Below are 16,669 nucleotides of genomic sequence, written 5' to 3'. Positions count from 1 at the left end.
CGGGCGGCTCTTCCTGCTGTGCACTCTGGTTCTCCCGGTCACGATAGCCGCAGGAAGCCAGTACACCCATCTTGGAATCAAAGTGAGTGGGCTGAACGAGCCTCGTACGATGCCCACACATGTACGTCCCCGGTGAGTGAAACACACGACAGCCTTACATGAAGCGCACCTAACACGCACGAGTTGCACGCCGCACTCACGATCTAAAAGCTACCAATTGTCGACGGCGGGTGAGGAGCACGCACGTATGTGCCACAAATCACTTGCTCCATAAGTACGACACACTTGCAAACCCTTTGATACCCTACTTCCTCTCAAATTTCCCCAAAATTGCGGAGCATGTGCCTGTGCTAGCACATACGTCAGGATGTAACTCCCACTTCAACGCGGAATCTCGCAAAAAGGGACATTATATGAATGAAGTGATGTCACCGTGAGGAGAACGAACATTCGTGAGGGGAAGTATTTCCCTGGTGGACCGGTTAACTGTGGTGTAATCCCATCACAAATGCTAACTCTCCCCCTCCCAAACTAAACATGTCAAAATGGCGGTGGAAACTCCTCTCTAATGGAAGCTAGCGGGGTTAGCTTAGTTTAGCAGGGCATGCTAGTGCGGCTGTGTGTGTGTGACTCAGGCTGGATGAGTGTTGTTTAACTGCTGTATCCATTCTGCTGATGCTACAGAGGTGACTTGGCTTCGGTGGTCGTGCGCTTGTTCCCCATCGCAGAGAATGCCGATTCAGTTCCTGTGTTGGCCTTATTCATGTTGTGTAAAATGATATTATGTCAGACAGAAGTCACTGTCCTGTAGACGATTCAAACTGAGAAGGGAGTAAATTCTGATCCATTGAGCTGGGGAGCCACGCCCCATCGGTTTATTTGTTTCAACTTTCAGTCTGCATTCTTACATTCCAACATTTCGATTTCTACTAAAAACAAACGGACACATAAAACAGTAGCCACTCATTTTCAAATCCATTTTCAATTGAAAATGAATGGGCACCATTCTGCTGACTGCACAGGTGTGACATGGCTCAGGTGGTAGAATGCTGGGTTCCCAATGCAGGGGTTGCCTGTTCAATTGCCGTGTTGAGCTCAGCTTGCAAACTATTCTTCCATTCATTCTACATTTCAGTCCAGCTTCAGCTTTTCAGCTTCCAAACAACTCATACATTTCAACTTTCATACTTTTTGCTTCAGCATACACGTGCAATGTCTACAGATCATCTCATTGATGAATGAATTTGATTGGATACTTTACCTTGTCTGGGAGATTAATGATTGGCTCTGCTTCGCCCGGTGGCCCACTGTGCCCCCACAAGGCTTGCAGGAAGTAGCGGCTACTCGCAGCAAGGACAGCCCTGTGGGCTCGTACCTCCCTGCCCTCCACCAACACGGTGACATCGCACAGGATGCCCTGTCTGCGCTGCTCCTCCAGGCTCAAGAGCACGTTGGCACAGTGAACTTTGGACTCGTACACATAGACCGGCACTGCTGCCTCACCGTCCTGTTCATCGCCAGCCGACATCCCTTTCTGCAGCCCTCTGGACAAAGGAAAAAAAGTCTGATAAAAAAGAGCAATCATGAAGAATAAAAGTGTCCTAAATAACGATATGCTATCACACCAATCTTTTGAAGATGGTTTGGGCCACCGTACCACCACAAAGGTATACCAGTGCCTGACCATGTAGTGCTTTACATGCAACAAGGAGAATGTTCAACTCAATTCTAAAATGTACAGGTAACCGGTGCAGTGGGGCTAACACAGGTGAAATATGTCATATCTTTTTCTGGTTCCGGTTAACAATCGCACGGCAGTGGTTAGGACCAACTGAAGGGTCTTTCAAGATTGTTAAGAGCAACCTATGAACAGAGAGCTGCAATAATCCAACCTGGAGGTCACAACAGCATCAACACGTTTTTCAGCATTTGGTAGTGGCAGGAATTTTCAGTTTTTTCTTTATTTTTCATTTGTGAAACAATGCCGCTCTTGATACTTGTCGTATTTGGGAACTAAAGATTCAAGATTCAAGAGAGTTTTATTGTCATATGCACAGTAAAACAGCAGTTCTACTATGCAATGAAATTCTTATTCTGTTCATTCTCCCAAGAAAAGAAAGAAAACACAAGAAAGAATAAGAACATAAGAAACATAAATACCAATAAATTAAGCAACAACAACAGAAGAGACATTAATACAAATAAATAATACAAATAAATAAATAAATAAAGTGCTATGAGTGTGTGTGTGTGTTGCGTGCGGCGTGTGTGAGTGCTTCGTTGAGGAGCCTGATGGCCTGTGGGTAAAAGCTGTTTGCCAGCCTTGTGGTCCTGGACTTCAAACTCCTGTAGCGTCTGCCTGACGGTAGGAGTGTGAATAATGAGTGTTGTGGATGTGTGCTGTCCTTGATGAGGTTGTGTGTTCTGCGTAGGACTCTAGTTTTATAAATGTCTTGCAGTGAGGGGAGGGCTGCCCCAACAATGTTCTGTGAGGTCTTGATCACCCGCTGGAGTGCCTTCCTATCACGTGTTGTACAGTTACCGTACCAAACAGTGATGGAGGCGGTAAGGACACTTTCCATAGTGCATCTGTAGAAGCAACTCAGGATTGTGGTGGACATGCCAAATTTCCTCAGTCTTCTCAGGAAGTACAGTCTCCTTTGGGACTTCTTCAGAATTTGTTGGGTGTTGTGAGACCAGGTGAGGTCCTCGCTGATGTGTGTGCCAAGGAACTTGAAGGTTTTCACCCTCTCCACCTCAGTCTCATCAATAAACAGGGGTCTATGCGGCTCCTTTTCCCTTGTTCTTGGGTCGATGATCATCTCTTTAGTCTTATCTGTATTGAGAAGGAGATTGTTATCACGACACCAAGCTATGAGGTCCGCCACCTCTCTTCTGTATGATGTTTCAACACCACCAGTGATCAGGCCGATGACTGTAGTGTCATCCGCAAATTTAATGATGCTGGTGTTGTTCTGGGAGGCCACGCAATCGTAGGTGAAGAGCGTGTAGAGGAGCGGACTCAGCACACACCCCTGTGGGGTCCCAGTGCTCACAATTCTTGAGCTGGATGTGCGATTGTGGACTCTGACTGGCTGGGGCCTGCCTGTTACAAAGTTAAACACCCAGTTACAGAGGGAGGGAGACAGGCCAAGTGTGAGGAGCTTATTTGTGAGTTTGTGGGGGCTGACTGTATTAAAAGCAGAGCTATAGTCTATAAATAGCATTCTGACATATGTGTCCTGGCCCTGTAGGTGAGAAAAGGCTGTGTGGATGGCAGTGTTGACTGCATCATCCGTGGACCGGTTCTGGTGGTATGCAAACTGTAGAGGGTCCACAGTTGCCGGGATGCTCTTTTTGATGTGGGTCATGACTATTCTTTCAAAGCACTATAGGGCGATAGTCATTCAAGCAGGTCACGTTGCTCTTCTTGGGTACGGGCACTATGGTGGTGGACTTAAAGCAGGTCGGTACAGATGCTTGTGCAAGCGACAGGTTAAATATGTCAGCAAGCACATCAGTAGCTCTGATGAGCAAACCCGAAGTGCACGTCCTGAGATGTTGTCTGGCCCTGCACCCCTTTTCGTGGGTTTGTTTTGTTCAGAACCCTGCGCACATCAGCTGATGTCACCATGAGAGGTGAGTCCTGTGTGCTCCCCAAGTCCAGCCACCCTCTCTGCTCATCAGGAGTTTGGGTGTCAAAGCGGGCATAGAACTCATTCAGCTCATCAGGAAGTGTGGTTTGGCTGGACGTGGCTACGCTACTCCGCTGTCGATAGTCTGTGATGTGCTGGAGCCCCGCCCACATGCGCCGAGGGTCTGAGGTGGAATAGTAGCCCTTCAGCTTCTGTCTGTACTGTCTTTTGGCCTCCCGTATGGACCTCCTCAGGTCATATCTGGCCTTTTTGTAGTCCTCAGCGGTGCCCATGACAAATGCAGTCGAACGAGCACGTAGCTTAGCCCTTACATCACAGTTCATCCACTGTTTTTGGTTAGGGTATTTTCTGTAATACTTGGTGGTGGTAACAGTCTCTATGCATGTGCTAATGTAGCCAGTAACAGCAGAAGCATATTCATCCAAATCAACAGTACAATCTTCCCTCCCCGCTGCAGTTTTAAACACATCCCAGTTTGTGCAGCCAAAGCAGTCCTGAAGTACTTGATCAGTTTCTTCATTCCACACTTTAACTGCTGTACTTACAGGGGGAGCTTGTTTCAGAAGTTGTCTGTATGTTGGATAAAGGAAAGATCCTGATAAAAGATCAAAGCAAGGTTTCTGACTGAACTGTGGGGGGTGAGTGCAAGACCACCTAGGGAGGACTATGATTTCACTTTTATAACAGCTGCAATCAACACGGTGGGCCGCCACATCCTGAGGCACGTTTGGGAAAAATTCTCATGTGGGCTTGATGTTGTCCGTGCTGCCGGTGGTGGCCACACTGACCACTTGGAATAAAAACATCAAGGTATGTACAACACAACTGTCCAAGCTGGAGTTTTCTCTTGCTTTTCGTTTCTGAAATATTGCATGCATTCTTTTTGAACCACCCAGCTGATTGGCCCCGCCCTCTCTGGGGCATATAGTAAATGTGTGCTTGTGCTGCCTTTGTCGACTGCATGCTGGTCTCCTCCTCGTCACACTCCAGGGCTACTACGCTGCTTTTTGCTGGCTGCTGGCATGACACTGAGCAGCAGCCTGGGTTTTTTCCTGTTAGCTTTTGGTTTCTTGTTTGTCCTGGTCTGACCGGCTGTTCTGTTTTTCCTCATTTAGGGGTAGCGGTGAGGTGACAGGACGACAGCCCTGTGTAGGCACCTCAGTGTCCTTTTGTTTGTTCAGGACCTTTCCTTCGGGCACGGGAGTTTTGTTTTTCTTTTTTTTGAGTTTATTCATTAACTCGTTCATTACCAAAGATGTAGTTATACGTTTTTATACTCCTGAACTCCCAACAACGTGTTTATATCTTTTACCTTTTTTTGCACAAGAGGCAAAAAGAAGTGATGACGCAACTTATCATTAATGGATTTTCACTTCAGAGCAATTTGAAGTCATAAAAATGGCCACATGGTGGCAGAAGTGATATTAGATAATATGATACGAGCTCGGCAGAGTTAGTCTTGAATTGGGTTAAATGCTACTTAGCTGACAGGAGGTAATATGTGAAGCTAGGAGAATATACGTCCAAGGGGTTAAACATATCATGCGGCGTACCCCAGGGGTCAATCCTAGAACCAAAACTATTCAATCTATATATAAAGGACATCTGTAAAGTACCAAGAGACCTAAAGCTAGTATTATTTGCAGACGATACAATCGCATTATGTTCTGGAGACAGCACACCAGAGCTAGTACAACAAATCACAGATGAACTAACTCTACTAAAAAGATGGTTTGATAAAAACAGACTATCACTGAACCTCAGTAAAACTAAAGTAATGCTATTTGGTAAGTGTAAAAAGGAAACGTACTAGCAAATACAAATTGATGGTGTAGACATTGACAGGGTGAACCTAAATAAATTTCTCAGGGTTATAATAGACGAAAAGATGAACTGGAAATCTCACATTAAAAATTTAAAATATAAAGTGGAAAGAAACACCTCAATACTGAATAAAGCTAAATTTGTCCTTGACCAAAAAGCACTACAGTACATACGCTCTACTGCTCACTGATATCAGCATATCTAACTTATTGTGTGGAGTTATGGGTAATAACTACAAAAGTGCACTTCACTCACTAACCGTGCTACAAAAAAGGTCACTCAGGATCATCCATAATGCTTCTTATAGGGAACACACAAACTCTTTATTTATAAAATCACATTTATTAAAATTTGCGGATCTAGTAAACCTTCAGACGGCTAAAATGATGCATAAAGCAAACAATAACCTTCTACCCAAAAATGTAAAACAATTCTGATCAACAAGAGAGGAGAAATATGATGTGAGGGGAAAATGTAAGCTAAAACACTTCAATGCACGGACAACACTGAACACTTTCAGCATTTCTGGATGTGGAATCAAGTTGTGGAATGGATTGAGTGAGGAACTCAAACAAAGCACAACAATGAGCCATTTGAAGAACAAGCACAAGCAGTTGATGTTCACAAAATACAAAGAAGAAGAGACCTGAACTACTGTGTACATACAATACTACAGTATATCTAACCACTACTACACTGACTACTAACTCTTCATTGTGGAGAGTACAAGGTCTGTACTCACTCATCATCAACCTACCATTCTGTCAACCATCTTATCAGTTATTATTAAGCCTGTAGCTTCCTTTTAGTAAGTAAAAACCTTGGCTATGATTGCACTACATTGTCATGTAGACCTACAAAGTACACTTGGAAGAACAAGAGGTGAATAAATGTATTGCAACTGATGAGGGGTAGGATTAAATAAGCTTTGCTTCTTCCTACTCCTTTTTGGACATGCAAAATTGTGAATTGTACTATGTGATGTGCTACTGTTTGACTCATATGCATGTTCAGGATTAAAACCATGAACCATGAACCATGTTATTTTGATGTTAAAAACAATGTGTTGTGTTGTTTATGTTGGTATGGTTGTTTAGATATTTCAGCTGTCACAAGAGCAAAAAATATTTGCATCAAAGTGAAAGTTATGCACGAAATGTATCTTTTCACAAGAAGCTGCTTTTTTCCCTTTTCTAGTTGGGAACTGATATTTTCCTGAAACTCACCTATGTTCTACTGCTGATTACTAAAGAACAGAAAAACGTAGAAACAAACTTTTTTTCTAATGAAAGACGGGTGATGAAAGATCAGTCAAAATCCTCTAAAATGGCCAGCAGTGAAGGGGTGGTCTTTCGAAAAACGGCTGGGATTGAATGAGTTAATAAACTTGGGTGACTTGATTTTTCCGCCCCATGTCCTCTTTAAATATGTTATGTTCCCCTGGGTCGTTACAGGAGTTTATAAATTGCTGTTTGTCTCCAGTCTTGCAGATCAGTACTACTTTGGGTGCTTTTATTTTGGAGGGGAATGATAAATTACTAAGTTTTGTAAGAGTTAATGGTAATGTAAGAGTTAATGTAAGAGTTAATGGTTCTAAGATTTCTTGGACCTTTTCTTAAAAAATCATTTTTATGTCACCCTATATTCCATCATAGTCTGTAGATCAGGGGTCTCAAACTCGCGGCCTGCGGGCCATTTGCGGTCATATTTTACAGCCCGCGACTAGACATGGAGGAGTGGTGTAAATGCTATAAAAAATATTTCCTTTTGATATGATTCTACTTGATAGCATTGCTCTACTTGAGAGACGTGAGATGTTGTGTTTTCTGAATGAGTTTAAAATAGCTTGACTGCTTTTCACACACCGAAACTAAAATCCTGTTTCCACTTATGTTGCTAAAACATCCTCATTCTTTCTGTACCTTTGCTGCTTATAGTCTGGTTAAAATATGCTGCAAAAGTTCCACCCCTTTTGTACCGCTTGTCTTTATTAGGGTCACGAGTAAGCTGGAGCCTATCCCAGCTGAATGCAGCAAAATACAAACTATGAAATGTATTTATTTTTTGGTTTCACCCTATCACTGTATCCCGATATTATCATTATCGGGAGCCGTGCATCGCGTATCATACCGTATTGTGGGGTACCCAGAGATGCTTTTGCATCATAGTTGAAAACATTTACAACTATGATGCTTATACAGTATATATATATATATATATATATATATATACTTGTTTTTTTTTCAAGATGTAGGCCAAAGCTTTTTCCTGTTTCCTTTCTTTCGTTGCAGCTGAACATAAAGAGTCCACACAGCTGACCGTGCAGTCTGTCAGTCTCATCTAGCCTCGGATGGAAGTATGTGTGTGTGTGTGTGTGTGTGTGTGTGTGCGTGCGTGCGTGCGTGCGTGTGTGTGTGTGTGTGTGTGTGTGTGAGTTAACAGGCAGAGCAGAGCAGGGGGGGCTTTCTGCTGATTCATGGCTTTTGAATAGAGCCCTGAACTGTACTGTGCAGGCGTTACGTCCTGTGGTCAACCAACGGAGGGTGATGGGCCCCTAAAGACCATTTTGTTTTACAGAGGTCAAATATAGGCCAACCTTTTATTATTATGATTGTTATATAGCTGTCTAATTGTCATTTTTCTCCAGTATTTCAACTGAATTATTTGTTGTAGTTCATTTTTTTCAAGCAATTTGAATGCAACTACCACAATATTACAGCCTTTTCCACACACTGTAAACCACTGCAGTAAATTTCCGTCCGTTTTCCAACAGTAATATACTGTATTAACGTATTACGGTTTTGTACTGTAGTTTGGAATGCATTGTGGGCTGTTCACCGTGAAGCAGCAGCACGCAGGTAGTATATTACTGTGATTGACTACAGTAAGCTTTTATAATTTGTTCTACGGCCAGAGCATTGCAGACATGTTGCTACACATGAGCAAAGAGTGCTGCTCCTTCACCATACGTTGCTTGCCGACCGCCAATAAAAGACAAGAAGAAGAAGACATCTCTGGGACTTTGAAGTCCGTCTTCTTCTGCACCCATCGAATGGTGCAGCTACAAATAACACGGTGAGTAAAAACATCGAGCTGTTGCTCAGCAAGTTGTCTAGTTGGTGAGTGTGTTCGAGTAATTGACACAATTCTGTGTTCTGAAGGTCACCAATCATCATCTCCATGTCTTAAAGGAAAAGTGCACTTTTTGGGGGAAATTTTGCCCGTCATCCACAATCCTTATGTGAGACATAAACACGTCATTCTCTTTTCTGTGTGTTTTAAAGTAATTAAATGGGATAAAAACGACAGCTGAGTAGTGCACGTAATGAGATCCACCTACACAGCTACCGCTATTAAAACACCTCTAAAAACCTCCAACAAGGTTTTCGATCCACACTGTGAGGATGTAGTAACAGGTACATTCATGACAACATGTCATACTTACAGGATTTTGTGTATTTTGGCCATTCTAAGCATTACCAGAACTTCCTTGCCCGGCGCATTGATTTCACATAGCAACGTCGTAGAAACCAACGCCTACACCTAGCGTTAGCTCTTACAAACTCAGAAATAACAACACAGCAGCAGTGGTGGTGTCAGTTCAAATATGTAGCCTTACCTCTTTGTAGTGTCTGAGGCGCTGTGAGCGCAACGCTGACGCACTACCGGCTAGTCGCTAGCCGGCTAGTAGCTAGCTGGTGTGTTATGGCTAAGTGTTAATACGCCAGTAATGTAGTTGGATCAGCATAACAACGTTAGCAATAATAACGTTGTTGCTGTAGCTTGGTTAATATGCATGTCACATGATATGTAAACACAGCATTGTTGGCACTTTTTGGAGACTTTTTCAGATGACATAGGAGGAATAAACACTGTATGTCCCATATGTACGTCCCATACGTTTTGATCTGTTTTCATATCTTTAAAATGCACATAAAAGAGAACGACATACGTGTTCATGTTTCACATTAGGATTGTGGATGATGGGCACTTTTCCTTTAAGGCTTAAATCCATGTTCTGCAAGTTCTCTATCTCATCTCCAAATGTTTCTTCCTTCTCAAACTATTGCCATGTGGCTATAATCACTGTAACCATCGTCTGTCTCGTACCCCGCCATGTTTGTTTACCTGAGTGAGAATGAGGAAATGAGGCTGAGCTCGTCATGGATGGCACCATCAACTGTAAATGTCATTTTTGTGAATTTAATGTAATCTTTCAAAAATGGAACAATGTAGAACATAATTAGAACAAACAATACGTAACATATTGAAGCAAAGTTGATGAATCATGTCAGGGACCCTTTAAGAAGTAAAAGAGGTGCCTACCTCAGACACCTCTTTTTAAAAGATGAACCTCACAGGACAATTGGAAGAGGTCAAACGTTTTCCACAATTAATTGAGATATTCTTCCTGTTTTATAGTTCCATGGACAGCAGATAATACATTGCAGTATACTGTATGCTGCACATGCCGTATCCGCTGTTTGATGGAAATTATTGTACCTCACATGACTATTCAAGTGGGGATAAACAGCTTGGCTACACTTCCTTCCCAAACGTGGCAACTGTGTATTTTCATAACGGTCATTTTCCAAATCTTTTTGAAAAGTGTGTTTTCCAAATGGTATCGATACATACTATAGGATGAAGTGTTCTTAGTGATGCATGTCTGCAGACAGCAGGGAATCCGCTGGAGTAAATGTAGATATAGATCATTTAAACCGCCTGTTGACAGCACATAAGCATTGCTCAGTTTGGATTAGCCTGTATTACGGTAGTCTGGAAGTCAGTATTAGTCACCTCAGGGTTTGGATGGAAACAGTTACAGTAACTTTTGTTGTCTTTTCATGTTTGGTGAGTAGTCATGTGGATGCAGCCTGTTTCAAGAAACATTGGTGTGATTTATACTGCATCTTTTCTATATTGTTTATTGATTATTTAGCATAGGTGGAAGTATTTCTCTGTAGCCCACAGAACAACTTTCCTTTTGATTGTAATGTAGATTTTACACATTCTAAAGTGCTGAGTCACTGTATGATGTCTGTCAAGAGTAAAGAGTGAACATTTACATTGAGGAAAAACCATGGCGGAGTCAAAAATTTTTCAGCTCTCCAGATTGTACAGGTCAGTGAAAAAGTGCAAAAATTGCAAGTGCAAAGTTTTACCTGCCGTTAGTGAGGTCACGGAAGCGCGGCGTTGAGGATGAGGTGTGGTGACGTGTGCTATGTTTGACTGGGGATACCGCCAACAAACAACGGTGAGTTTGAATGCTCGTTTCATTGTTGGAACCTGAAATGAGTGTCATGGATTTCGAAATGAGACAGGCAGAAACACCGACTGTGCACCCGCCCCTCCATGCGCCGCCACATCAGTAGACCGTATGTGGAACTGGAAGTGCCATGTGACGTGTTTGGTGTTACCCGCAGCCGATGTCGGATGCTTGCTCAAATATACTGCATTTTACGTTTACTGCAGGCTGTGACATTGGTCGACAGTATGGAAGCGACGCATTTGAAGTATACTGCTGGCGTCTCTGCTGCCGGTACTTTACCCTGAATAGAAAATAAATATAAAAACTATACCGTATTCCAGCAAAACAGTAATAAGCTGTAAAGTTATTTCACAGAACAAATACTGTAAAATAACAGTAAAAAGCTGGCGTCAGTGCTGCCAGAACTTTACTGTTATTGAATTATTTACCATGTAGCCTATTATTTATGAAAAATTAAAACATTCATCAAAACGAATATTTATAATGACGCTTTAATTAGAGAAACATAAGACTAACCAATCTGTCATTGTACTGTATGCACTGAAATGACTGAAACAAAGTCATTGAAAGAAAAATGTATTATACTGTAGTTATAGCAGTTATGGCCAGTAAAATGATTCACGTTGCTGTTTCTGAATTCTGGAGGTCATTGAAAGCACCTTCAGCATGGCTGGATAAGACGATCATAACGACTGGTGAAAAACATGGATGTCATGGCGTCTTTGGTTAGCATGTAGAGCTCGTGTTCAAGTTGCTTGCTGTTGGCGTTTGTGATACCAACAGTGCTACGCTTTGTCGATAAACCCTCTAAAACACAACAGTCATGTATGAAGAGTATGCATACGGTATGCACTGTGCTCCTGCCTAGCTTGACAAAGCCTAACCTTGTGTTGCAGCTACAAGGATCATAAGGGCTGTGATTGATGGGCTTATTGTACATAATACGGTATCTTACACTGTGTGTATTAAACTCTCTCAGAAGACGTTCAGCCCACCTCTGCAAATGCCTTCTCCTCTGATTTAGGATCAACATTTACAATAAGTGACACATTGATTATTTCCAGTCTAATAGCACTGCCAAACTCTCCCTAATGGCCACCGCTCACTATCGACAAAGGACGCTAACAAGCTAAATGGTCAACAAGAGTTGTGGTCGCCCACCAAGTTGACTTTCAGGAAAACTCCACCTCTAATATTTTGGCAAGACAATTATGCAATCAGTCAACTCTGACAAAGAATTATAAAGATGGCACGAGAGGAGATGAGGGTATAAGTTGATTCACGAGTGAAATGAAAACACCACAAAGAAACTGATTTAGTTTGACAACCGTCATTGTGTCGGCCTCATACTCTAATATTGTAAAAAGATGTTAGTAGAAATGGGGAGCTGAAATCAAATGTAAGGTACATTGCAATAAGAAACCCGAACCCATATCGAACCCTAACCCTAACTCTAACCCTAACCCCAACTCTAACCCCAACCCCAACCCTAACTCTAACCCTTACCCTAACCGCAACCCCAACCCCAACTCTAACCCCAACCCCAACTCTAACTCTAACCCTAACTCTAACCCTAACCCCAACTCTAACCCCAACCCCAACTCTAACCCTAACCCTAACTCTAACCCTAACCCCAACTCTAACCCCAACCCCAACCCTAACTCTAACCTTAACCCTAACTCTAACTCTAACCCCAACCCCAACCCTAACTCTAACCCTAACTCTAACTCTAACCCTAACCCTAACCCCAACCCTAACCCTAACTCTAACCTTAACCCTAACTCTAACTCTAACCCCAACCCCAACCCTAACTCTAACCCTAACTCTAACTCTAACCCTAACCCTAACCCTAACCCCAACCCTAACCCTAACCCTAACCCTAACCCTAACTCTAACTCTAACTCTAACCCTAACCCTAACCCCAACCCTAACCCTAACTCTAACTCTAACTCTAACCCTAACCCTAACTCTAAACTCTAACTCTAACCCTTCGGGGCTCAGCACATCAAGCACATGGAGTCCAGGGTGTATCCACGGATGTTGGCTGGGATAGGATACAATTCATCCCTGACCCTGAACAGTCTGGATTGTGGGGGTATGCTGGAGCCTATCCCAGCTGATTTCAGGCGAAAGGTGGGGTACACCCTTGTCTGGTCGCCAGCCAATCACAGGGCACAACAACAATCTTTCATACTCGCATTCAGACTCACATTCATACCTTTGGACAATTTTAATTGAGAGTCGCCAGTGAACCTAACATGCATGTTTTTGGAATGTGACAAAACCCACGCATGCGCGCACGCGCGCACGGGGAGAACATGAAACTCCACACAGAGATGCCCAATGGAGATTGGAACCCAGATCCAACATGCTAACCACTCGGTCACCGCGCGGCCCGTGTTTCATTCCATATTTCTAATTCTTTGACATGGTTGTCTGCACGTAACACAGTAATTATCTCTATGAAATGTATTTTTTCTTCATATTTGTGGCTGAACAGATGAATTGGAGTCATATGATTTCTTATGGGAGAAATTGCCTCCGCTTTTGTACATTGCAGTTTTCATTTCACCTTTTGAAATGGATGAATGATCACGTCTGAGGCATCGCTGTGTCATGGCTGAAAATGTGGTAAAGCAACAAGCCCAAACTCAAGCAAAAGCAGAGCAGCAGGAGTTCCCTTCAGTGGAAGCGGTACACGTGGTGCCAGTATTCCCGTCTGCAGAGGTCTGCCATCAATCACCAATTTGCCCTCCTAATCCCATCGTAGCCTACATTCTGGGCACTAAAACCCCCGAGACGTCAACAAATGGCCGCAACGTGGCCACAAATGCACACAGAAATACACAAGGAATTATTCATCACAGGAAAGCAGGACATATGCATAGCACACATTTGCAAATGTGAAGGAATGAACACAAAAAACACACCACTTTCACCCTGTGTGGATGAGTGGAAGAGGGGGTGTTCTGGTTTTTATGTGTCCTACTTTCCTCCATCTCATCTGGTCTGATTATGTCTTATTCTCATGATATATTTGGTGTGTACTATTTAGTGCTCATGTATACAGTGCAGACATGGCAATGAATGAACGCATGCATGTTTGTGTGCGTGAGTACATTTTAAAGGGGCCCTCTTACGCTCCTTGAGGGCCCTGTCACACCTTGACGATTTAGGCAGCGCATGCCTGACGTGATCATTTTGATGGCATACGTTGAACTGCCGATGGGGTTTTTTTTTCAATGTTGGGCGTATACATAGCGTATTCATAACGAGGTCGACGTAAACATGACGTATTAGTAACTTATATAGAACGCTTCTCTAACTTATAGACAACTTATATCAACGAATGCGTAGCGTGTTGCCGGTGTTCACAATTTATGCCCAACACCTGTCACACCTTGACGATTTAGCCAGCTTACGCCAACGTATGTAAAAATTGGCCAATACGCTGGCGTACGTCCAATAAGTTATGGGTAAGTTTTGTATAAGTTAAGAGCACGCTGAAGCATGCCGGCATACGTCGTAGTACGTCCAAGTCTTCCAAAAATTTTGTGCATGCACAAAACATCTCGACATATGTCAACGTATGATTAATACGTCCCGCATCCGCGGGCAATAAGTTATACGATCTTTGACGCCCGTTTACACACGTTATTTGTAAGTTACGTACAAGTCAAAATACATCAACATACCTTGAGACAGAACTGTCTTCTTGGTGAGTGAAGATGGAGGCTGTTGTTATTGCATTTGCAGGTAAGTTTGCAGCTTGACCAGTAGAGGGCACTGTGACACTGGGAATGGAACCAACTTGTATTGATTCAACTTTATTGTCAACTTTATTAATGCATTAGAGTCACAAATCCATGAGTGGTAGCGTATGCAGCCTACACCAGGGGTCTCAGACTCGCGGCCCCCGGGACGATCGTTTGTGCCCCCTGTCTTAATATGAAAAATTAATATTCGTGTGGCCCACAACTTTGATATGAATGACACTTGTCGTGTGCGGAGCTGAACAAACCAATCACAGTGAGGTTTATGGTATACTGGAGCCTATCCCAGCTGACTTCGGGTGAGAGGCGGGGTACACCCTGGACTGGTGTCCAGCCAATGGCAGGGCACATATAGCCTATGGACTATTCGGAGTCGTCAATTAACCTAACGTGCACGCACGGGGAGAACATGCAAACTCCACACAGAGATGCCCAATGGAGAACCCAGATCTTCCCGATCTCCTGACTGTGTGGCCACCGTGCGGCCCTCCACTGTATTTTGTCTTTTCAAACTGTAGTTGATGCTGTGCGCACTGGAAGAGCGGCATCACTATTTTATTTAAATACATGCAATTATTAATTTTGAGAAGATGGAGAAACTGCTGTTGTACAACTGGCATGCCTTCCAATGCTGTGTTCCCATGCTGTATGAAATCTGACAAGCCTGACCTAATCCGCACTTCCCAGTGATCTTAGCCCAAAGAACTGAAGTGTCAGGAAAGAAGCTCTCGGTGGGGACATATATGTCCGATATGTCCTACATCTCTCAGACAAATCAAATCAAATCCGCTGGGCAGTTTGACAGATTCAGGATGTCTGGACATCTGGGTCTGTGGATGTAATCGATATCCGAAATGATGTATTTGGACGTAGCGAGACTGCATCTTGTATATTCTGCACAGGAGGCTGCCTATGCGACCTGTGAGGAATGTGGTGCTAATCGTATCTGCTATGTGCTCGTATGTGGGCGTCAAACAACGCACATGTTGGCACTATGCTGCCTCGTGAGGGAGATGAAATAATCATCTTCATGACTCATTTGTTAACATGAAGCATTTATTTCCCCCACAGATGAGGTTTTTATTTTGTTTTGATGTCGCAGAACAAATAACATTATTTTCTATTCATGAAATATTTGCTCCAGTGCAATCCCTGCATTTTTGTAATTCAACATTCACCAACCCACAAATTTGTGGAATTTTGATTTTTATTAAAATTATGATTTTTCATTTTTGTGAAACCCGCTCATTTGGCCTTTTTCACTCTAAAATTGGGCCGTTTTATGACAGAAACCCACGCACCTGAACAACAGTCTCTATGCAGTTTGGCTTCAGAAAATACCATAATACCATTCCACTGAGATGGCCATGGAAAACATGAACTCAAAATTACGTGCAGGTGGTGTCAAAGGAGCTGTTTTTCTTGATTTGCGTAAGGAATTTGATACCCTAAACCATGACATTCTAATGACCAAATGATCTTATTTAACCTCTCCTTGACCACAATGAAATGGATAGAGTCATATATTGCACAGGGACAACAAGTATGCTTTGTTACATCAAGGTACACCCTGGGTGTACCTCAAGGTTCACTCTTGGGACCACTCTTTTTCAGTTTGTACATTCACGAATTGCCAAAGAACTGTCCTTCAAATGTAACTTGTCAGATGAATGCTGATGATGCACTTAGTCCAGCGGTGTCCAAAGTGCGGCCTGGGGGCCATTTAGGGCCTCCTATTTTATTTTTATTGGCACTCGGCACATTCTAAAAAATACGATGAAACAATAACATTTTAAAAACAACAGCAAAAATGGCCTAGTTTTACAAGAATAAAGACAAAACATTAAGGGAGTAAATTATATTTGATATATACTGTATATGTATTTCATTACATTAACAGGAAAAAAATGTAAATGAAATATTACAGGAAAAAAACTTAATAATACAAGATACAAGAAACAAACCATACAAATAATGAAGTTGAAACAGGAAAATTAGGTAGGGTCAATGCTATAATGTTATGATAATGAAGTCAAAATATTATGAGAATACAAGTAGAACGTTAATATTTGTAAAGATAAAAAACAGTCAAAAAGTACTGTAAGGAGAATCAGTTCATAATAACAATAATAATAATGATGATA

General features: G+C 42.6%; 1 protein-coding gene across 2 annotated transcripts in view; it reads right to left on the bottom strand.

Moving 5' to 3' along the window:
* Positions 1–16,669, bottom strand: part of LOC129192110 (transcription regulator protein BACH2-like) — a 56,985-nt gene that overhangs the window by 17,369 nt on the left and 22,947 nt on the right. For both annotated transcript variants that reach the window (XM_054795691.1, XM_054795692.1), the window contains exon 2: positions 1,262–1,544. In XM_054795691.1, coding sequence (XP_054651666.1) covers positions 1,262–1,528 — 267 coding nt within the window. In that variant the 5' untranslated portion in view covers positions 1,529–1,544. The remainder of the gene's footprint in view (positions 1–1,261; positions 1,545–16,669) is intronic.

The sequence above is a fragment of the Dunckerocampus dactyliophorus genome, chromosome 13, assembly GCF_027744805.1.
Source record: "Dunckerocampus dactyliophorus isolate RoL2022-P2 chromosome 13, RoL_Ddac_1.1, whole genome shotgun sequence".
In the NCBI taxonomy this organism is placed as follows: domain Eukaryota; kingdom Metazoa; phylum Chordata; class Actinopteri; order Syngnathiformes; family Syngnathidae; genus Dunckerocampus; species Dunckerocampus dactyliophorus.
This window is presented reverse-complemented; position numbering and strand designations above follow the sequence as displayed.